Raw genomic sequence first — 24,206 nt, 5'->3', positions numbered from 1 at the left:
ATTGATCTGAGCAGACGATTTTGGGATGAATATATATTTTTTGTCCCACAGATTATTTGGAAATGGTCTTCTTTCTGATTTATATGCGTTAGCCTAACTATTGTATTAAAATTACATATTTTTCGCATCATTCATACACTCAAGAATTCGCTGCTTCATCTTCAGTACCCTACCTCTCCTTGTTGTGCATGAGAGTTCAATTGCGTGGTCTCAGTGGGTGGTCTCACTAAATAGAGTACATGGGCGGAGAATCAAGTCGCAGTTAACTTAAATATGAAATTACATTAAATATGATTAGAATGTAGTTTACTACAGTGTCTGTAAATAAATATTGATAATGGAACAAAGAGGGTGCTCAACCAACGTGAGTCAATAAAAAACATGTAATGATGATTGAAAGGGAAAAGGCACAACTCGCACATAGGTTAGGTTACTATGGTGACCATAGGTTAGGCTACTATGATCACTTGATGTAAAATGGGACCCAACGGGGCCATATAGTAGGCTTCACACAACCTGTTATTCCGCTCTGTGGTGTCCAAATTGTCCTAAGTCCAGCAGGCTGAACACAACAACAACAAAAATGCAATTTCAGAATGTTGGGGAGACATGACCCCCTCTCCTCCGTCCCCAGGGAAAGTTGCACCCCTGGTACATTTTATAAATAGATCCAATTGTGTTTATCTTATTTTTAATATCAGTCATGTTTTAGGAATAACAGTAATGTTTATAATAACAGTAATGTTAATAATGACAGTAATGTTTATAATATCAGTCATGTTTATAATAACAGTAATGTTTATAATAACAGTCATGTTAATAATGACAGTCATGTTAATAATGACAGTCATGTTAATAATGACAGTCATGTTAATAATGAAAGTCATGTTAATACTCATTGATGCTGGTTATCCTCTTTGCATGATCCCAATGAGCTAGATGCCCTAACATAATATGCTCTACAATGTTTAATGTTAGTATTAGCCTGACTATTTGGAAAGTTCTTGAAACTGCATGTCTATTTGGTGTTTGTGCAATTATATTATCAAAATGTATTTACAAACTACCTTGAGTTGATTCATTTTACTGTTTTCCAGATAACTGATAGGGGGAATACAGTATGTTACAATATGTAAACTGAGTATTTACAAAACATTAGGAACATCTGCTCTTTCCATGACATAGACTGACCAGGTGAATCCAGGTGAAACCAATGATCCCTTATTGCTGTCACTTGTTAAATCCACTTCAAATCACTGTAGATGAAGGGGAGGAGACAGGTGGTTAAAGAAGGATTTTTAAGCCATTCAGAGGGTGAATGGGCAAGACAAAATTTTTAAGCGCCTTTGAATGGGGTATGGCAGTAGGTGCCAGAAACACCGGTTTGAGGTGGTGTGTGTGTGTGGGGGGGGGGGGCAACTCAATATCAGGTTATATCAAGCCTACTATATGATATAAACTGGGACCCAACAGGGCCATATAGTAGGCTTGATATAACCTGGGACCCAACAGGGCCATATAGTAGGCTTGGTATAACCTGGGACCCAACAGGGCCATATAGTAGGCTTGGTATAACCTGGGACCCAACAGGACCATATAGTAGGCTTGATATAAACTGGGACCCAACAGGGCCATATAGTAGGCTTGATATAAACTGGGACCCAACAGGGCCATATAGTAGGCTTGATATAAACTGGGACCCAACAGGGCCATATAGTAGGCTTGGTATAAACTGGGACCCAACAGGGCCATATAGTAGGCTTGATATAAACTGGGACCCAACATGGCCATATAGTAGGCTTGATATAACCTGGGACCCAACATGGCCATATAGTAGGCTTGATATAAACTGGGACCCAACAGGGCCATATAGTAGGCTTGATATAAACTGGGACCCAACAGGGCCATATAGTAGGCTTGATATAAACTGGGACCCAACAGGGCCATATAGTAGGCTTGGTATAAACTGGGACCCAACAGGGCCATATAGTAGGCTTGATATAAACTGGGACCCAACATGGCCATATAGTAGGCTTGATATAACCTGGGACCCAACATGGCCATATAGTAGGCTTGATATAAACTGGGACCCAACAGGGCCATATAGTAGGCTTGGTATAAACTGGGACCCAACAGGGCCATATAGTAGGCTTGGTATAAACTGGGACCCAACAGGGCCATATAGTTGGCTTGGTATAAACTGGGACCCAACAGGGCCATATAGTAGGCTTGATATAAACTGGGACCCAACAGGGCCATATAGTAGGCTTTTTATAACCTGGGACCCAACAGGGCCATATAGTAGGCTTGGTATAAACTGGGACCCAACAGGGCCATATAGTAGGCTTGGTATAAACTGGGACCCAACAGGGCCATATAGTAGGCTTGGTATAACCTGGGACCCAACAGGGCCATATAGTAGGCTTGATATAACCTGGGACCCAACAGGGCCATATAGTAGGCTTGGTATAACCTGGGACCCAACAGGGCCATATACAGGCAGCCTCTGAAACAAGCTCCTTGTTCCTGAACTGTCATCATTTTCTCCCGCAGTGTAATCATTAATATGTTTTATAAATAACTGGTGCTGTTTGGTGTAGTGATTAATATGTTTGATAAATAACCAACACGTTTTGGTGTAATGGTAGACAGGGTATTTCCAGTTAGTGTGCTTCCCCTATGATTACATTGAAAACAGAGTCAGATGGATAGGTAATGCTGATTTTAATAAGATTTAAAGTCAATTATCTCATTGACATGATTGATTGATTAATGTATATGTAGAATCTTGTTCATTTCTAATCATCGTTGGTCTGCAGTAGAATCTTGTTCATTTTCAGTCATCGTTGGTCTGATGTAGAATCTTGTTCATTTCTAGTCATCGTTGGTCTGCAGTAGAATCTTGTTCATTTTCAGTCATCGTTGGTCTGCAGTAGAATCTTGTTCATTTCTAGTCATCGTTGGTCTGCAGTAGAATCTTGTTCATTTCTAGTCATCGTTGGTCTGCAGTGGAATCTTGTTCATTTTCAGTCATCGTTGGTCTGCAGTAGAATCTTGTTCATTTTCAGTCATCGTTGGTCTGCAGTAGAATCTTGTTCATTTCTAGTCATCGTTGGTCTGATGTAGAATCTTGTTCATTTTCAGTCATCGTTGGTCTGCAGTAGAATCTTGTTCATTTTCAGTCATCGTTGGTCTGCAGTAGAATCTTGTTCATTTCTAGTCATCGTTGGTCTGCAGTAGAATCTTGTTCATTTCTAGTCATCGTTGGTCTGCAGTGGAATCTTGTTCATTTTCAGTCATCGTTGGTCTGCAGTAGAATCTTGTTCATTTTCAGTCATCGTTGGTCTGCAGTAGAATCTTGTTCATTTTCAGTCATCGTTGGTCTGCAGTGGAATCTTGTTCATTTTCAGTCATCGTTGGTCTGCAGTGGAATCTTGTTCATTTTCAGTCATCGTTGGTCTGCAGTGGAATCTTGTTCATTTTCAGTCATCGTTGGTCTGCAGTGGAATCTTGTTCATTTTCAGTCATCGTTGGTCTGCAGTGGAATCTTGTTCATTTTCAGTCATTGTTGGTCTGCAGTAGAATCTTGTTCATTTTCAGTCATCGTTGGTCTGCAGTAGAATCTTGTTCATTTTCAGTCATCGTTGGTCTGCAGTGGAATCTTGTTCATTTTCAGTCATCGTTGGTCTGCAGTGGAATCTTGTTCATTTTCAGTCTTCGTTGGTCTGCAGTGGAATCTTGTTCATTTTCAGTCATCGTTGGTCTGCAGTGGAATCTTGTTCATTTTCAGTCATCGTTGGTCTGCAGTAGAATCTTGTTCCCGAGGTGTATGGTCTGATCCGCCTTCCAGTTTCTATGAAGTAGATTTCAATTTTACTTCCTGTATCATAATCACATTATTTATTCATTCAATGATTGATTGATCTAAAGAATGGACATCATGAAGACATGAAATAACCAAAAAAAAAACTAATTCCATACACCGATCTAGGAAATATTTCCCTCATCCTCCAGCTTTAATAGAATCTTGTCCCGCAGGTACAAGGCTCGTTCCTCCTCTCTGTCTCTGTAGAAGGACGAGCAGATCTTCCTCCTGATCCTCCTGGAGAACACCTGACATAATAACATTGTAATATGATACATGGCATTTGCAGAAGCTTTTATCCAAATGTTACGTAGAGTAGTAACGGTTTCAAATGGGTGGCAGCAAACAAAAGTCCCGAACTCTACCTACTGAGCTACACAGAACCACCTCTCACCTCTCCCAGAATCCCTACTGAGCTACACAGAACCACCTCTCACCTCTCCCCGAATCCCTACTGAGCTACACAGAACCACCTCTCACCTCTCCCAGAATCCCTACTGAGCTACACAGAACCACCTCTCACCTCTCCCAGAATCCCTACTGAGCTACACAGAACCACCTCTCACCTCTCCCAGAATCCCTACTGAGCTACACAGAACCACCTCTCACCTCTCCCAGAATCCCTACTGAGCTACACAGAACCACCTCTCACCTCTCCCAGAATCCCTACTGAGCTACACAGAACCACCTCTCACCTCTCCCAGAATCCCTACTGAGCTACACAGAACCACCTCTCACCTCTCCCAGAATCCCTACTGAGCTACACAGAACCACCTCTCACCTCTCCCAGAATCCCTACTGAGCTACACAGAACCACCTCTCACCTCTCCCAGAATCCCTACTGAGCTACACAGAACCACCTCTCACCTCTCCCAGAATCCCTACTGAGCTACACAGAACCACCTCTCACCTCTCCCAGAATCCCTACTGAGCTACACAGAACCACCTCTCACCTCTCCCAGAATCCCTACTGAGCTACACAGAACCACCTCTCACCTCTCCCAGAATCCCTACTGAGCTACACAGAACCACCTCTCACCTCTCCCAGAATCCCTACTGAGCTACACAGAACCACCTCTCACCTCTCCCAGAATCCCTACTGAGCTACACAGAACCACCTCTCACCTCTCCCAGAATCCCTACTGAGCTACACAGAACCACCTCTCACCTCTCCCAGAATCCCTACTGAGCTACACAGAACCACCTCTCACCTCTCCCAGAATCCCTACTGAGCTACACAGAACCACCTCTCACCTCTCCCAGAATCCCTACTGAGCTACACAGAACCACCTCTCTCACCTCTCCCAGAATCCCTACTGAGCTACACAGAACCACCTCTCACCTCTCCCAGAATCCCTACTGAGCTACACAGAACCACCTCTCACCTCTCCCAGAATCCCTACTGAGCTACACAGAACCACCTCTCTCACCTCTCCCAGAATCCCTACTGAGCTACACAGAACCACCTCTCACCTCTCCCAGAATCCCTACTGAGCTACACAGAACCACCTCTCACCTCTCCCAGAATCCCTACTGAGCTACACAGAACCACCTCTCACCTCTCCCAGAATCCCTACTGAGCTACACAGAACCACCTCTCACCTCTCCCAGAATCCCTACTGAGCTACACAGAACCACCTCTCACCTCTCCCAGAATCCCTACTGAGCTACACAGAACCACCCCTCACCTCTCCCAGAATACCTAATGAGCTACACAGAACCACCTCTCACCTCTCCCATAATCATGACCAGGGCGGTGAGGAAGAGGGCTGCTGTGGTGGAGAGGACAGACGGGTCTGGGGGGGACAGGGGACGTACGCAGTCCGGGGGCAAAAGCAGGATCCTGTAGCCATACTCTTTGTTCATTTCTCCCACAGGTTCACGGATAAAGCCAATGATTAGGGCTGTAATCTAAAAACAGAGACAGAGGGTGGAGCTTTGTGGATGGTAATACAGCTGATACTGTTGATACGGGTAACGTAACCAGGTAACGTAGCCAGGTAGTGTAACAAGGTAATGTAACCAGGTAACGTAACCAGGTAACGTAACCAGGTAACGTAACCAGGTAACGTAACCAGGTAACGTAACCGGGTAAAGTAACCAGGTAGTGTAACCGGGTAACGTAACCGGGTAACGTAACCGGGTAATGTAACCGGGTAACGTAACCTGGTAACGAAACCGGGTAACTTAACCAGGTAATGTAACCAGGTAACGTAACCGGGTAACGTAACCGGGTAACGTAACCGGGTAATGTAACCGGGTAACGTAACCGGGTAACGTAACCAGGTAACGTAACCATGTAACGTAACCGGGTAATGTAACCAGGTAATGTAATCGGTTAATGTAACCAGGTAACGTAACCAGGTAATCTAACCAGGAAGTGTATCCAGGTAACGTAACCATGTAACGTAACCAGGTAATGTACAGTCCCTAGACATTTTTATTGAGGCTGGCATAAGACTATTTGAAGGTTTTGTTATATTTCTCAAGTTGTGATTGAATATCAAAATAAAATAAAATTGTATTTCTTACATGTTTTGAAAAACAACAGCTGTAGTGCTAACATGGAAATGCTTACTTACGGGCCGTTGCCAACAATGCAGAGAGAAAATAGAGAAACAAAAGAAAAATAATAACACAAGGAATAAATACACAATGAGTAATGATATATATATAATATATACACGGGGTACCAGAGTCAATGAGTAATGATATATATATATATAATATATACACGAGGTACCAGAGTCAATGAGTAATGATATATATATATAATATATACACGGGGTACCAGAGTCAATGAGTAATGATATATATATATAATGTATACACGGGGTACCAGAGTCAATGAGTAACGATATATATATAATATATACACGGGGTACCAGAGTCAATGAGTAACGATATATATATATAATGTATACACGGGGTACCAGAGTCAATGAGTAACGATATATATATAATATATACACGGGGTACCAGAGTCAATGAGTAATGATATATATATAATATATACACGGGTACCAGTACTGAGTCAATGAGTAACGATATATATATAATGTATACACGGGGTACCAGAGTCAATGAGTAACGATATATATATAATATATACACGGGGTACCAGAGTCAATGAGTAATGATATATATATATAATATATACACGGGTACCAGTACTGAGTCAATGAGTAACGATATATATATAATGTATACACGGGGTACCAGAGTCAATGAGTAACGATATATATATAATATATACACGGGGTACCAGAGTCAATGAGTAACGATATATATATATAATGTATACACGGGGTACCAGAGTCAATGAGTAACGATATATATATAATATATACACGGGGTACCAGAGTCAATGAGTAATGATATATATATAATATATACACGGGTACCAGTACTGAGTCAATGAGTAACGATATATATATAATGTATACACGGGGTACCAGAGTCAATGAGTAACGATATATATATAATATATACACGGGGTACCAGAGTCAATGAGTAATGATATATATATATAATATATACACGGGGTACCAGAGTCAATGAGTAATGATATATATATATAATGTATACACGGGGTACCAGAGTCAATGAGTAACGATATATATATAATATATACACAGGGTACCAGAGTCAATGAGTAACGATATATATATAATATATACACGGGGTACCAGAGTCAATGAGTAACGATATATATATAATATATACACGGGGTACCAGAGTCAATGAGTAACGATATATATATAATATATACACGGGGTACCAGAGTCAATGAGTAACGATATATATATAATATATACACAGGGTACCAGAGTCAATGAGTAACGATATATATATAATATATACACGGGGTACCAGAGTCAATGAGTAACGATATATATAATATATACACGGGGTACCAGTACTGAGTCAATGAGTAACGATATATATAATATATACACGGGGTACCAGTACTGAGTCAATGAGTAATGATATATATATAATGTATACACGGGGTACCAGAGTCAATGAGTAACGATATATATATAATATATACACGGGGTACCAGAGTCAATGAGTAATGATATATATAATATATACACGGGGTACCAGAGTCAATGAGTAATGATATATATATATAATGTATACACGGGGTACCAGAGTCAATGAGTAACGATATATATATAATATATACACAGGGTACCAGAGTCAATGAGTAACGATATATATATAATATATACACGGGGTACCAGAGTCAATGAGTAACGATATATATATAATATATACACGGGGTACCAGAGTCAATGAGTAACGATATATATATAATATATACACGGGGTACCAGAGTCAATGAGTAACGATATATATATAATATATACACAGGGTACCAGAGTCAATGAGTAACGATATATATATAATATATACACGGGGTACCAGAGTCAATGAGTAACGATATATATATAATATATACACGGGGTACCAGAGTCAATGAGTAACGATATATATATAATATATACACGGGGTACCAGAGTCAATGAGTAACGATATATATATAATATATACACAGGGTACCAGAGTCAATGAGTAACGATATATATATAATATATACACGGGGTACCAGAGTCAATGAGTAACGATATATATAATATATACACGGGGTACCAGTACTGAGTCAATGAGTAACGATATATATAATATATACACGGGGTACCAGTACTGAGTCAATGAGTAATGATATATATATAATGTATACACGGGGTACCAGAGTCAATGAGTAACGATATATATATAATATATACACGGGGTACCAGAGTCAATGAGTAACGATATATATATAATATATACACGGGGTACCAGAGTCAATGAGTAACGATATATATATAATATATACACGGGGTACCAGAGTCAATGAGTAACGATATATATATAATATATACACGGGGTACCAGTACTGAGTCAATGAGTAATGATATATATATAATATATACACAGGGTACCAGAGTCAATGAGTAACGATATAAATATAATATATACACAGGGTACCAGAGTCAATGAGTAACGATATATATATAATATATACACGGGGTACCAGAGTCAATGAGTAACGATATATATATAATATATACACGGGGTACCAGTACTGAGTCAATGAGTAATGATATATATATAATATATACACGGGGTACCAGAGTCAATGAGTAACGATATAAATATAATATATACACGGGGTACCAGAGTCAATGAGTAATGATATATATATATAATATATACACGGGGTACCAGAGTCAATGAGTAACGATATATATATAATATATACACGGGGTACCAGTACTGAGTCAATGAGTAATGATATATATATAATATATACACGGGGTACCAGAGTCAATGAGTAACGATATAAATATAATATATACACGGGGTACCAGAGTCAATGAGTAATGATATATATATATAATATATACACGGGGTACCAGTACTGAGTCAATGAGTAACGATATATATATAATATATACACGGGTACCAGAGTCAATGAGTAACGATATATATATAATATATACACGGGGTACCAGAGTCAATGAGTAATGATATATATATATAATATATACACGGGGTACCAGAGTCAATGAGTAACGATATATATATAATATATACACAGGGTACCAGAGTCAATGAGTAATGATATATATATATATATAATATATACACGGGGTACCAGAGTCAATGAGTAACGATATATATATAATATATACACGGGGTACCAGAGTCAATGAGTAACGATATATATATAATATATACACGGGTACCAGAGTCAATGAGTAACGATATATATATAATATATACACAGGGTACCAGAGTCAATGAGTAACGATATATATATAATATATACACGGGGTACCAGAGTCAATGAGTAACGATATATATATAATATATACACGGGGTACCAGAGTCAATGAGTAACGATATATATATAATATATACACGGGGTACCAGAGTCAATGAGTAACGATATAAATATAATATATACACAGGGTACCAGAGTCAATGAGTAACGATATATATATAATATATACACGGGGTACCAGAGTCAATGAGTAATGATATATATATAATATATACACGGGGTACCAGAGTCAATGAATAACCGCAGATTTTCCACTCGTCACCGGATCCTTACAAGGCACCCAATCTCCTTCCGCGATATCTCCATCTTTTTTTGGGGGGGGGGGGGGGGGTGCCTCGTCGGGTGTCTGGAGTAAATCCTTCCCGTCCGACTCATTAAAGAAAAGTCTGTTGAATATACTAACCTTCACATGGAGTGAGATGGTAGTTTTCACCTCAGGAATGTCCTGTGCCCAGCTCAGAGACGTCTGCAGGACAGAGTAGATGAGGTGGTCGAGCCCTAGGACCAGGGCACATACCAGGCAGTAGAAGCCCAGGATGGTGCCTCCCCACAGGCATCGTCTCAGCTCCCTCTGTGTCATCCTCCAGCCCCTGGTCCTCACCAGCCTCTTTCTGTAATCAATCAATCAAATGTACTTTATAAATTCCTTTTTACATCAGTAGTTGGCACAAAGTGCTCTACAGATACCCAGCCTGGATCTGAAGAGAGAGACCTACAGGTTTCCCACCTGTAGGCCTCTGGGAGCTCCTCCACCCCCCGGGTCCTCAGTAACTCCTGTAGTCGGCCTGTCTGACACACATTGTCGTGCTTTAGGTCTGTGAGATACCTGAGGAAAAGAAGAGAACTCTAACTCCTCTAGTCTAAACATATAAAAAGGTAGGCTGGAACCACCCTAAAGAGCAAGCCTCCCTAGAGGAAGGGGACCTACAGTAGTTAGGCAGGAACCTAGAAATAAACCCAGAGAGGAACTCAGAGGGGTGTCCTCTTCAGCTGTATTGGGTAGATTACCTGACCAGGTAACTGGCAGAACTCCCAAGCAGCAGCATGATGAAGGAGGAGGCGATGACCTTCTGGGCCACTTGACCTGTGACCTCCAGAGTATCCTGTGTAAGGGAGTTAAGAATTTGCCTTAAGCTGAAAATCTCTCCAATGGTGCCATCGAAAATATAAATTTTTTTGGTGACACAACTGCTTGGTATGTTTTCAAAGAGGGCGGTGGAGTTCGCGATCAGACTGATGAAGTGAAGCTGTTAGCAACACAATGATGTTGGTTTCACCTGAAGCAGAATTGCTGAAAACAAAGACTATCGCTTGTGTTCAAATAGCGTCAGGAATTTTTTTTTTTGCAAACTACGACAATAACCCTTTCCTAAACTCAACCTAATTCTCCTAACCTGCTATGTTAATTATTTTAACCTTCTGATTAAGTTCTCCTAACCTGCTTTAAAAAATTATGTCTGCCGTACTCCCCATCTAGTCAAAACCGGCAGCCCCGCAGAACAACGTGAGTTTCCAATAACACGATACACCTCACCTGCATGGCTTTGAACTCAGCCTTCAGTCTGGCCGAGGCGTTTCTGATACCCATCTTCATCTCCTCGACATCCACTTTCTGCTCGATCTGCAAGAACTGGTTGATGTTCACAATTCTCGGTATGCTTCCGATGAAATTCTTCATGTCGTGTAGGGCGTTGTTTACTTGACTGGTGGAGGCCAGGATTCTCTCGGCGGTGCTGTAGGACCCATTTAAAAGTGTGTTACATGGAGTCACATTTATTTATTTTCCATGATATAGCACACACTTTTTTCCATACAGCTGGTTCCTAAAGAGTTGAGTCTGCTTCTTGATTAAATAACATCTCTCCTTCATGCTTCAGGGGAGAGTGGGGTAAGTTCAGCACAGGCGGTTGGTGGCACCTTAATTGAGGAGGATGGGCTCGTGCTAATGGCTGGAGCCAAAAGGCCAAAGGCTAAGTTGAGTCAATGGCCACTATATCCATACAAATGATGATTACATGTTCTCCGTTTTTAATGCGTAATAGGTATAGGATTCTTGCAATGAGTCATGCATATGAACTCAACTCAGAGAGCTTGCCAACAAATTGGTCAAGAAATGGAAGGGTAAGTGATGTTGAACAGAGAGATCTGCCTTCGGAAAGTATTCAGAACCCTTTTTCCACATTTTCTTATTATATATTATATCATATATATATATATATAATATGGTTACAGACATATTCTAACATTGATCATATATTTTTCCCCCTCATCAATCTACACACAATACTGCATAATAAGAAAGCAAAAACAGGATTTTATTAAAATAAGAAACTGAAGTATCACATTTACATGAATATTCAGACCTTTTACTCAGTACTTATTTGTGTTTTTTTTTTACCTTTATTTAACAAGTTCTTATTTACAATGACGGCCCTAGACCGGCCAAACCCGGGCGACGCAGGGCCAATTGTGCACCGCCATATGGGGCTCCCAATCCCGTCCGGTTGTGATACAGCCTGGATACAAACCAGGGTGGCTGTAGTGACGCCCCTAGCACTGAGACACGGTGCCTTAGACCAAAGCACTTTTGGCAGCAATTACAGCCTCGAGTCTTCTTGGGTATGACGCTACAAGCTTGGCACACCTGTATTTGGGGAGTTAATCCCATTCTTCTCTGCAGATTCTCTCAAGCTCATTCAGGTTGGAAGGTGAGCGTTGCTGCACAGCTATTTTCAGGTCTCTTAAGAGATGTTCGATCGGGTTCAAGTCTGGGCTCTGGCGGGGCCAGCCAAGGACGTTCAGATTCTTGTCCCAAAGCCACTCATACGTTGTCTTGGCTGTGTGCTTAGGGTCGTTGTCCTGTTGGAAGGTGAACCTTCGCCCCAGTCTGAGGTCCTGAGTGCCCTGGAGCAGGTTTTCATTAAGGATCTCTCTGTACTTTGCTCTGTTCATCTTTGCCATGATCCTGACTAGTCTCCCAGTCTCTGCCACTGAAAAACATCCCCACAGCATGATGCTGCCACCACCATGCTTCACCGTAGGGATGGTGCCAGGTTTCCTCCAGACGTGACGCTTCGCATTCAGGCCAAAGAGTTCAATGTTGATTTCGTCAGACCAGAGAATCTTCTTTCTCAAGGTATGAGAGTCTTTAGGTGCCTTTTGGCAAACTCCATGCGGGCTGTCATGTGCCTTTTACTGATGAGTGGCTTCTGTCTGGCCACTCTACCACAAAGACCTGATTGGTGGAGTGCTGCAGAGAAGGTTGTCCTTCTGGAAGCTTCTCCCGTTTAAAATGTTTGCTTATTTTGTTTATTTAGCCTTTATTTAACTAGGCAAGTCAGTTAAGGAGAAATTCTTATTTACAATGACAGCCTACCAAAAGACAAAAGTCATCCTGCATGGATGTAGCTGGGATAAACAAAAAAAAATTATAGTACAAAACACACATCACGACAAGAGAGACAGCACAACACTACATAAAGAGAGACCTAAGACAACAACATAGCAAGGCAGCAACACATGACAGCACAACATGGTAGCAACACCACATGACAACAATATGGTAGCAACACAACATGGCAGCTACACAACATGGTAGCAACACAACATGGCAGCTACACAACATGGTAGCAACACAACATGGCAGCTACACAACATGGTAGCAGCACAAAACATGGTACAAACATTATTGGGCACAGACAACAGCACAAAGGGCAAGAAGGTAGAGAGACAACAATACATCACGCCAAGCAGCCACAACCGTCAGTAAGAGTGTGGAGATAGAACGGTCCAGTTTGAGTGTTTGTTGCAGCTCGTTCCAGTCGGTAGCTGCAGCGAACTGAAAAGAAGAGCGACCCAGGGATGTGTGTGCTTTGGGAACCTTTAACAGAATGTGACTGGCGGAACGGGTGTTGTATGTGGAGGATAAGCGCTGCAGGAGATGTCTCAGATGGGGGGGAGTGAGGCATGAGAGAGGTTTATAAATAAGCATCAACCAGTGGGTCTTGCGTCGGGTATACAGAGATGAGCAGTTTACAGAGGAGCATAGAGTGCAGTGATGTGTCCTATAAGGAGCATTGGTGGCAAATCTGATGGCCGAATGGTAAAAAACATCTATAAATTAGGTCTCCGTAATCTAGCATGGGTAGGATGGTCATCTGAATCAGGGTTAGTTTGGCAGCTGGGGTGAAAGAGGAGTGATTACGATAGAGGAAGCCAAGTCTAGATTTAACTTTAGCCTGCAGCTTTGATATGTGCTGAGATAAGGACAGTGTACCGTCTAGACATACTCCCACGTACTTGGCAGAGAAAGCTTTGATGTAGAGCGTTTTACGCAACTGATTGGCTCAAACACACAAGGAAATAAATTCCACAAATTAACTTTTAAGAAGGCCCACTTGTTTATGGAAGTGCATTCCAGGTGACTACCTCATGAAGCTGGTTGGGAGAATGCCAAGAGTGTGCAAAGCTGTCATCAAGGCAAAGGATGGCAATTTGAAGAATCTCATATCTAAAATATATTTTGATTTGTTTAACACTTTTTTGCTTGCTATATGATTCCATATGTGTTATATCATAGTTTTAATGTCTTCACTATTATTATACAATGTAGAAAATAGTACAAATAAAGAAAAACCCTTGAATGACTAGGTGTGTCCGAACTGTTGACTGGTACGGTATATAAATACCATAAGTACAGAAATGGTTTGCTCAGTGGGAAATGAATATCCAACTTGTTAGTGACAACTGTGTGGAGTTTGGCATTTGTGACTGCAAAACACTTACCTTAATATGAACATTGGTAATTGTAGTCTTATAACTAAAATATGTAGTCAGTCAGGTCCTACACATACTCATCGTGTCCTCTCTCTCCTCGTCTCCTTCTCAAAAACTCATTGGAGGAGAAGGTCAGAGGGGAGGGACCTTTGGCTTTCTCATCCAATGGGTATTGAGACAGAGATGAGGAAAGAGAGGATGCAAGGAGTATGCAAATGAGATATTCCAAATGAGAAGGTAGCACGCCTCCCAGGGGTGAGTCCCGAATGTGCATGGAGCTGGGAGGGCTATCACGGGCCGATGGCACCGCAGCTGTGGGAGGAGCACTTGATCATATCAACAGAGGGCCTCACCTGTGGGAGGAGCACTTGATCATATCAACGGAGGGGCTCACCTGTGGGAGGAGCACTTGATCATGTCAACAGAGCGGCTCAAGTTCCTGGTCATGTTGGGGATGCAGCTGGTCACCACAATAACCAGGGCAGTGGAGATGAGGATCTTCCTGCCCTGTTTGTAGGGTTGCAATGATGTCACCACGAAGTATCACCGTACCAGGAAGTATCGCCGTACCAGGAAGTACCATGGCAAGGAAACAAAACATGAAGCTGGATTCAATATCCTGAGGAAAGAAGTAAATAGCCTTGTTCGAGCCACAACCAGCAACGGCTCATAGGAGCAGGAACCAACGGCTCATAGGAGCAGGAACCGACGGCTCATAGGAGCAGGAACCGACGGCTCATAGGAGCAGGAACCGACGGCTCATAGGAGCAGGAACCGACGGCTCATAGGAGCAGGAACCGACGGCTCATAGGAGCAGGAACCAACAGCTCATAGGAGCAGGAACCAACGGCTCATAGGAGCAGGAACCAACGGCTCATAAGGAGCAGGAGCCTAGACAGCTTGATGTCCCAGTACACCCCCTGGACTTGACGCTAGACTATCACAGGCTCCTGAGGAAGACAGTCCTACCATTAGAAACACTACTAGTCTATCACAGAGTCCTGATGAAGACAGTCCTACCATTATAAACACTACTAGTCTATCACAGAGTCCTGATGAAGACAGTCCTACCATTATAAACACTACTAGTCTATCACAGAGTCCTGATGAAGACAGTCCTACCATTAGAAACACTACTAGTCTATCACAGAGTCCTGATGAAGACAGTCCTACCATTATAAACACTACTAGTCTATCACAGAGTCCTGATGAAGACAGTCCTACTATTAGAAGACAGTCCTACCATTAGACACTGTTGGATTCTAGCTTGAAATGTACTTATTCATGTTACCATACTAGAATGTATTGCTTTCTTCACGTGTATAAGGAATAAAGAGGAACTAGGGGTGTGGAAAGTTACTGACTACAAGTTACTGTGAGAGAAAAGGGGAACAGAGTACACGACCGCGAAGACAACACCGCAAAATTTAGGCAGTATATCGGGCAACAGATAACAGTTCTGAGAAATTACACCCCTAATCTCATCTTGACATATAAATGCCTGTTTGATCATGTGCAAAACAAATATTTGCAGCTGTATGACCCAGTGGAGTTGAATACGTTTGGTTTGAGCTTTTCCTTGTCGTCCTTAGCTTATGTTGTTCTGTTATGAGCCACAGGTTTTATTTTCCAAGTGTTTGACATAAAGCAGGTTCTTAAAGGACTAAAGAGTTTACTCTGCATCGTACTTTCTTTTTTTTGCCATGAAATGTGAAACCCTAATATGAAACCCTAATGTGAAACCCTAATGTGAAACCCTAATGTGAAACCCTAATGAAACCCTAATGTGAAACCCTAATGAAACCCTAATGTGAAACCCTAATGTGAAACCCTAATGTGAAACCCTAATGTGAAACCCTAATGTGAAACCCTAATGTGAAACCCTAATGAAACCCTAATGTGAAACCCTAATGTGAAACCCTAATGTGAAACCCTAATGAAACCCTAATGTGAAACCCTAATGAAACCCTAATGTGAAACCCTAATGTGAAACCCTAATGAAACCCTAATGAAACCCTAATGAAACCCTAATGTGAAACCCTAATGAAACCCTAATGTGAAACCCTAATGAAACCCTAATGTGAAACCCTAATGAAACCCTAATGTGAAACCCTAATGAAACCCTAATGAAACCCTAATGTGAAACCCTAATATGAAACCCTAATGAAACCCTAATGTGAAACCCTAATGAAACCCTAATGTGAAACCCTAATATGAAACCCTAATGAAACCCTAATGTGAAACCCTAATGAAACCCTAATGAAACCCTAATATGAAACCCTAATGAAACCCTAATGTGAAACCCTAATATGAAACCCTAATGAAACCCTAATGTGAAACCCTAATGTGAAACCCTAATATGAAACCCTAATGAAACCCTAATGTGAAACCCTAATGAAACCCTAATGTGAAACCCTAATATGAAACCCTAATGAAACCCTAATGTGAAACCCTAATGAAACCCTAATGAAACCCTAATATGAAACCCTAATGAAACCCTAATGTGAAACCCTAATATGAAACCCTAATGAAACCCTAATGTGAAACCCTAATGAAACCCTAATATGAAACCCTAATGAAACCCTAATGTGAAACCCTAATGTGAAACCCTAATGTGAAACCCTAATGTGAAACCCTAATGAAACCCTAATGTGAAACCCTTATGAAACCCTAATGAAACCCTAATATGAAACCCTAATGAAACCCTAATGTGAAACCCTAATGAAACCCTAATGAAACCCTAATGTGAAACCCTAATGAAACCCTAATGTGAAACCCTAATGAAACCCTAATGTGAAACCCTAATGTGAAACCCTAATGTGAAACCCTAATGTGAAACCCTAATATGAAACCCTAATGAAACCCTAATGTGAAACCCTAATGAAACCCTAATGTGAAACCCTAATGTGAAACCCTAATGTGAAACCCTAATGAAACCCTAATGAAACCCTAATGTGAAACCCTAATGAAACCCTAATGTGAAACCCTAATGAAACCCTAATGAAACCCTAATGTGAAACCCTAATGTGAAACCCTAATATGAAACCCTAATGAAACCCTAATATGAAACCCTAATGAAACCCTAATGTGAAACCCTAATGAAACCCTAATGTGAAACCCTAATATGAAACCCTAATGAAACCCTAATGTGAAACCCTAATGTGAAATCCTAAAGAAAGCCTAATGAAACCCTAATGAAACCCTAATGTGAAACCCTAATATGAAACCCTAATATGAAACCCTAATGAAACCCTAATGAAACCCTAATGTGAAACCCTAATGAAACCCTAATGAAACCCTAATGTGAAACCCTAATGTGAAGCCCTAATGTGAAACCCTATTGTGGAACCCTAATGTGAAACCCTAATGTGAAACCCTAGTGAAACCCTAATGTGAAACCCTAATGTGAAACCCTAATGTGAAACCCTAATATGAAACCCTAATGTGAAACCCTAATGTGAAACCCTAATGTGAAACCCTAATGTGAAACCCTAATGAAACCCTAATGTGAAACCCTAATGTGAAACCCTAATGAAACCCTAATGTGAAACCCTAATGAAACCCTAATGAAACCCTAATGTGAAACCCTAATGAAACCCTAATGAAACCCTAATGTGAAACCCTAATGTGAAACCCTAATATGAAACCCTAATGAAACCCTAATATGAAACCCTAATGAAACCCTAATGTGAAACCCTAATATGAAACCCTAATGAAACCCTAATGTGAAACCCTAATGTGAAATCCTAAAGAAAGCCTAATGAAACCCTAATGAAACCCTAATGTGAAACCCTAATGTGAAACCCTAATGTGAAACCCTAATGTGAAACCCTAATATGAAACCCTAATGTGAAACCCTAATGTGAAACCCTAATGTGAAACCCTAATGTGAAACCCTAATGTGAAACCCTAATGAAACCCTAATGAAACCCTAATGTGAAACCCTAATGTGAAACCCTAATGAAACCCTAATGTGAAACCCTAATGAAACCCTAATGAAACCCTAATGTGAAACCCTAATGAAACCCTAATGTGAAACCCTAATGAAACCCTAATGAAACCCTAATGTGAAACCCTAATGTGAAACCCTAATATGAAACCCTAATGAAACCCTAATATGAAACCCTAATGAAACCCTAATGTGAAACCCTAATATGAAACCCTAATGAAACCCTAATGTGAAACCCTAATGTGAAATCCTAAAGAAAGCCTAATGAAACCCTAATGAAACCCTAATGTGAAACCCTAATGTGAAACCCTAATGAAACCCTAATGAAACCCTAATGTGAAACCCTAATGTGAAACCCTAATGTGAAACCCTAATGTGAAACCCTAATGTGAAACCCTAGTGAAACCCTAATGTGAAACCCTAATATGAAACCCTAATGTGAAACCCTAATGAAACCCTAATGAAACCCTAATGAAACCCTAATGAAACCCTAATGTGAAATCCTAATGTGAAACCCTAATGAAACCCTAATGAAACCCTAATGTGAAACCCTAATGAAACCCTAATGAAACCCTAATGAAACCCTAATGAAACCCTAATGTGAAACCCTAATGTGAAACCCTAATGAAACCCTAATGAAACCCTAATGAAACCCTAATGAAACCCTAATGAAACCCTAATGTGAAACCCTAATGTGAAACCCTAGTGAAACCCTAATGTGAAACCCTAATATGAAACCCTAATGTGAAACCCTAATGAAACCCTAATGAAACCCTAATGAAACCCTAATGTGAAACCCTAATGTGAAACCCTAATGAAACCCTAATGTGAAACCCTAATGAAACCCTAATGTGAAACCCTAATGAAACCCTAATGAAACCCTAATGTGAAATCCTAATGAAACCCTAATGTGAAACCCTAATGAAACCCTAATGTGAAACCCTAATGAAACCCTAATGAAACCCTAATGTGAAACCCTAATGAAACCCTAATGTGAAACCCTAATGAAACCCTAATGTGAAACCCTAATGAAACCCTAATGAAACCCTAATGAAACCCTAATGTGAAACCCTAATGAAACCCTAATGTGAAACCCTAATGTGAAACCCTAATGAAACCCTAATGTGAAACCCTAATGACAACTCTACCTGTTTGGTTCCCAGGGAGGGCACTGAGATAGAGAGGACACAGCGGACGGGGTGGAGGAGGAGCAACACCAGGACTACTATACAGCCCCAGGTACTGGACACCACCATTGACGGAAAGGGCTGGTAGTTCAGACTGTAGACCATCCAGACGTGTAGAAGACCTCCTATCGCTGCACCGATGATGAGACAGAAACAGAAGAGGATGAAGACCTCTAACGTGTTCGCCGGGGAAGGTTTGGAATATACACCCCATTGGAACGTCAACGTGGAAGATAGTCTTCTTTTAAAAGATGATCTATAGATTCAAAACAAAAAAACAAAAAAGTATATATTTTTGGTCATTTCGTTGATCATCTTCTTGGACTGTGTTCTACCATCCTGGTCTTTTAATTAGATGTTATATTATGATAAGACTTAACACATTGGGGTGGGGGGGGGGGTGGGGGGGTGTAGGTAACACACTCTACCAGGATATACTTCCACACTCCATGCCCCTAGGTGGCAGCACTGAATCTAGGATATATAATATGAAACAAGGTTTTGATGTGTCTGTACTATATCTAGGAGATTGTTTGTGGTTTTTTGGACACATGCAGCTGAAGTCGGGAAGTTTTACACCTCAGTCGAATACATTTAAACTCAGTTTTTCCACAACTCCTGACATTTCATCTTAGTAAAAATTCCCTGTCTTATGGTCAGTTAGGATCACCAGTTTATTTTAAGAATGTGAAATGTCAGAATAATAGTAGAGAGAATGATTTATTTAAACTTGTATTTCTTTCATCACAATCCCAGTGGGTCAGAAGTTTACTTACACTCACCTACTATTTTGTAGCATTGCCTTTAAATTGTTTAACTTGGGTCAAACGTGTCGGGTAGCCTTCCACAAGCTTCCCACAATAAGTTGGGTGAATTTTGGCCCACTCCAATACCTTGACTTTGTTGTCCTTAAACCATTTTGTTACAACTTTGGAAGTATGCTTGGGTTCATTGTCCATTTGGAAGACCCTTTTGTGACCAAGCTTTAACTTCCTGACTGATGTCTTGAGATGTTGCTTCAATATATCCACATAATTTTCCTACCTCATGATGCCATCTATTTTGTGAAGTGCACCAGTCCCTCCTGCAGCAAAGCACCCCCACAACATGATGCAGCCACCCCCATGCTTCACGGTTGGGATGGTGTTCTTCGGCTTGCAGCCTCCCCCTTTTTCCTCCAAACACAATGATGGTCATGATGGCCAAACAGTTATATATTTTTTCAGACCAGAGGACATTTCTCCAAAAGGTACGATCTTTGTTCCCATGTACATTTGCAATTTGTAGTCTGGCGTCTTTATGGCGGTTTTGGAGCGGTGGCTTCTTCCTTGTTGAGTGGCCTTTCAGGTTATGTCAATATAGGACTCGTTTTACTGTGGATATAGATACTTTTGTACCTGTTTCCTCCAGCATCTTCACAAGGTCCTTTGCTGTTGTTCTGGGATTGATTTGTACTTTTCGCACGAAAGTACGTTCATCTTTAGGAGACAGAACGAGTCTCCTTCCTGAGCGGTGTGACGGCTGCGTGGTCCCATTGTGTTTATACTTGCTTACTATTATTTTTACAGATGAACGTGGTCCCTTCAGGCGTTTGGACAATGCTCCCAAAGATGAACCAGACCTGTGGAAATCTACCATTTTTTTTCTCTTGGCTGATTTCTTTCGATTTTCCCATGATGTCAAGCAAAGAGGCACTGAGTTTGAAGGTAGGCCTTGAAATACATCCACAGGTACTCCTCCAATTGACTCAAATTATGTCAATTAGCCCATCTGAAACTTCTAAAGCCATGACATCATTTTCTGGAAATTTCCAAGCTGTTTAAAGGCACAGACAACTTAGTGTATGTAAACTTCTGACCCACTGGAATTGTGATACAGTGAATGATAAGTGAAATAATCTGTCTGTAAACAATTGTTGGGAAAATGACTTGTGTCATGCAGAAAGTAGATGTCCTGACCGACTCGCCAAAACTATAGTTTGTTAAAACAAGATCATTTGTGGAGTGGTTGAAAAACGAGTTTTAATAACTTGAACCTAAGTGTATGTAAACTTCCAACTTCAACTGTATTTAAGTCCTTTTTTTTGTTGGCACAAAACCTCCCCTTCATTTGTATTGGTTACCTTCAGACGAGTTCTGTGACACTTGATGGGGTCATGGAGCAAAAAGAACACCATCTCGTTCATGAGTCTGCCCTTTCGATAGTGGGTCATATTAGTTTTAGCTCAAACCGTTCGGACGCTATAGATGTTTTCTTGAGAAGACAGATTTCCTGGATGTCTCGTGGTCTGACAAACATCGCTGTAGCTCAGCCACTTTCCACCACACATGCAGAAGGCTGATATCTCTAGCTTAAAGCAACGGATTCTGATGGGGATTTTTTATTATGTTTTTATTATGTTACATAGATTGACGCATGGGTGCATCAATATACTCTTAAGGATTAAGGAGATGGTCAGTCAGTGTCCCGGCTGGATGGTCAATAGACTCATTAAGGAGATGGTCAGTCAGTGTCCCGGCTGGATGGTCAATAGACTCATTAAGGAGATGGTCAGTCAGTGTCCCGGCTGGATGGTCAATAGACTCATTAAGGAGATGGTCAGTCAGTGTCCCGGCTGGATGGTCAATAGACTCATTAAGGAGATGGTCAGTCAGTGTCCCGGCTGGATGGTCAATAGACTCATTAAGGAGATGGTCAGTCAGTGTCCCGGCTGGATGGTCAATAGACTCATTAAGGAGATGGTCAGTCAGTGTCCCGGCTGGATGGTCAATAGACTCATTAAGGAGATGGTCAGTCAGTGTCCCGGCTGGATGGTCAATAGACTCATTAAGGAGATGGTCAGTCAGTGTCCCGGCTGGATGGTCAATAGACTCATTAAGGAGATGGTCAGTCAGTGTCCCGGCTGGATGGTCAATAGACTCATTAAGGAGATGGTCAGTCAGTGTCCCGGCTGGATGGTCAATAGACTCATTAAGGAGATGGTCAGTCAGTGTCCCGGCTGGATGGTCAATAGACTCATTAAGGTGATGGTCAATAGACTCATTAAGGTGAAGGTCAATAGACTCATTAAGGTGGTGGTCAGTCAGTGTCCCAGCTGACAAGCCGTGGGGCTGCTGGTTGGTTTGGATGGCCTTGAAGCCCTTTGTTTGGTGAGGAGTTTTAAGTTTGTACATTCTTTTGGTATTTTTTCTGTTTCGTCACTATCTGAGCAAATAATAATCCACTTTGACTGATCGACCCAGTGGTCAAGAAGGAGCTGGCCCTGGAAGGTAAGGTGGCCCTGGAAGGTAAGGTGACCCTGGAAGGTAAGGTGGCCCTGGAAGGTAAGGTGGCCCTGGAAGGTAAGGTGACCCTGGAAGGTATGGTGGCTCGCTCCTTGGTCCATCCATGTACTTTCAACACCTGGTTGCATACTCTTACTTCTCATTTTAATGCGTCAAATCAGGTTACACACAGTGAACTGGGCCTAAGACCCCTCGACCCCTCGACCACTCGAGGGCAATAATATTAGCAGTCTAGTTAATCGGTTTTGTAACAATTACATGAAGCATATTATATAATGGTAAATAATTAATACACTGTATATCAGACCTGGGTTCAAATACTATTTCAATTATTTCAATTTCTTTCACATACATTTTAAATTAAATAATCAGATATTTTCTATTTGAAAATAAAAGCAGTTGAATATTGGAATGTATTTGGGAAGTATTGGGATGTATTTACTCAAATACACAGATTATTTTCAAATACAAATAAATACCCCCATGCATTGGAACCCAGGTCCTATGAGTATTTAAAATAATGTAGTTGGAAATAAGTACTTGAAAATATTTTCAAATTGTAGACGACTTCGAGGAAATCATTTTCAAATAATTTCAAGTATCTCCAATAAAAGTAGTTCATTTTGGCCACATTTATTTGCTAATAATCAAATAAACAGAAAGTAGTTATTTCCATAACAAATAATCAAATCCACGTGTAGTTGAACTTAGGTGTGATTATTAACTCTGGACTCACAGGAATCCCGAGGCTCGGTGTGGACCGCTGGAGACAGCCTCCATGACGTATGGACTTCAATGACTGGGATTAAATTAACAACAACATAATGGGTGAAATATTCACAAATTGGTACAATTTTATTTTTTAAATTAAAAAAATAAAAATAAACATCTAAACGTAAATATTGAACAATGGTATTTTCTGTGTTTTAAATAAAACAGAATTGGTTCAGCCAATATAACATTTTAACAATTAGTTCTGCTATTATGTCTACAGATATTCATATAAATTCTAGTTTATAACCTACCTTCAGTTCTCTGGCACAGTGCTGTGTTGAGTGTAGAATCTATGAATCATAGTTTATGACCTACCTTCAGTTCTCTGACACAGTGCTGTGTTATGTGTAGAAATGCCCTTGGTAGTCCAACTCAAGAGACCGATTGATTTATATACAGCCCTGAGGGGTTCCTCTTTTCTGGCCATGGGCAGGCTGAAAACACTTACGTAATATGTTGATAAATACAGGGT

At 40.8% G+C, this 24,206-nt stretch overlaps 1 protein-coding gene across 2 annotated transcripts; it reads right to left on the bottom strand.

Annotated features, from left to right (window-relative positions):
- Window positions 1–2,707: 2,707 nt before the first annotated feature.
- LOC110505982 (osteoclast stimulatory transmembrane protein) lies at window positions 2,708–24,206 on the bottom strand. 2 transcript variants are annotated; one of them, XM_021585453.3, is made up of 11 exons: window positions 24,050–24,206; window positions 23,697–23,759; window positions 19,638–19,932; window positions 14,935–15,047; window positions 11,299–11,497; window positions 10,773–10,867; window positions 10,492–10,590; window positions 10,168–10,375; window positions 5,597–5,776; window positions 3,982–4,113; window positions 2,708–3,853 (listed from the first exon to the last, which is right to left on the bottom strand). In XM_021585453.3, the coding sequence occupies exons 2-10, from the start codon at window positions 23,738–23,740 to the stop codon at window positions 3,988–3,990; spliced, it is 1,359 nt and encodes a 452-aa protein (XP_021441128.3). In that variant the 5' UTR covers window positions 23,741–23,759; window positions 24,050–24,206; the 3' UTR covers window positions 2,708–3,853; window positions 3,982–3,987. The 2 variants fall into 2 exon arrangements, with proteins under 2 accessions (XP_021441128.3, XP_090076184.1); XM_090220058.1 differs by having other exon boundaries at window positions 23,986–24,098.

Source organism: Oncorhynchus mykiss, chromosome 25 (assembly GCF_057628025.1).
Source record: "Oncorhynchus mykiss isolate SJ-2025 chromosome 25, ASM5762802v1, whole genome shotgun sequence".
NCBI classification, from domain to species: domain Eukaryota; kingdom Metazoa; phylum Chordata; class Actinopteri; order Salmoniformes; family Salmonidae; genus Oncorhynchus; species Oncorhynchus mykiss.
The sequence above is the reverse complement of the archived record's forward strand: the minus strand, read 5'-3'. Positions and strand labels throughout refer to the sequence as shown.

Excerpts from the sequence above, each read along its gene's own strand:
- LOC110505982 (XM_021585453.3), bottom strand. The coding sequence starts at position 23,740 with ATGGAGGCTGTCTCCAGCGGTCCACACCGAGCCTCGGGATTCCT. Across the intron at positions 15,048-19,637 it reads CCTCCCTGGGAACCAAACAG|GGCAGGAAGATCCTCATCTC; the intron begins GTAGAGTTGTCA and ends CCCTACAAACAG. Across the intron at positions 11,498-14,934 it reads ATCAAGTGCTCCTCCCACAG|CACCGCCGAGAGAATCCTGG; the intron begins GTGAGCCCCTCC and ends TGGGTCCTACAG.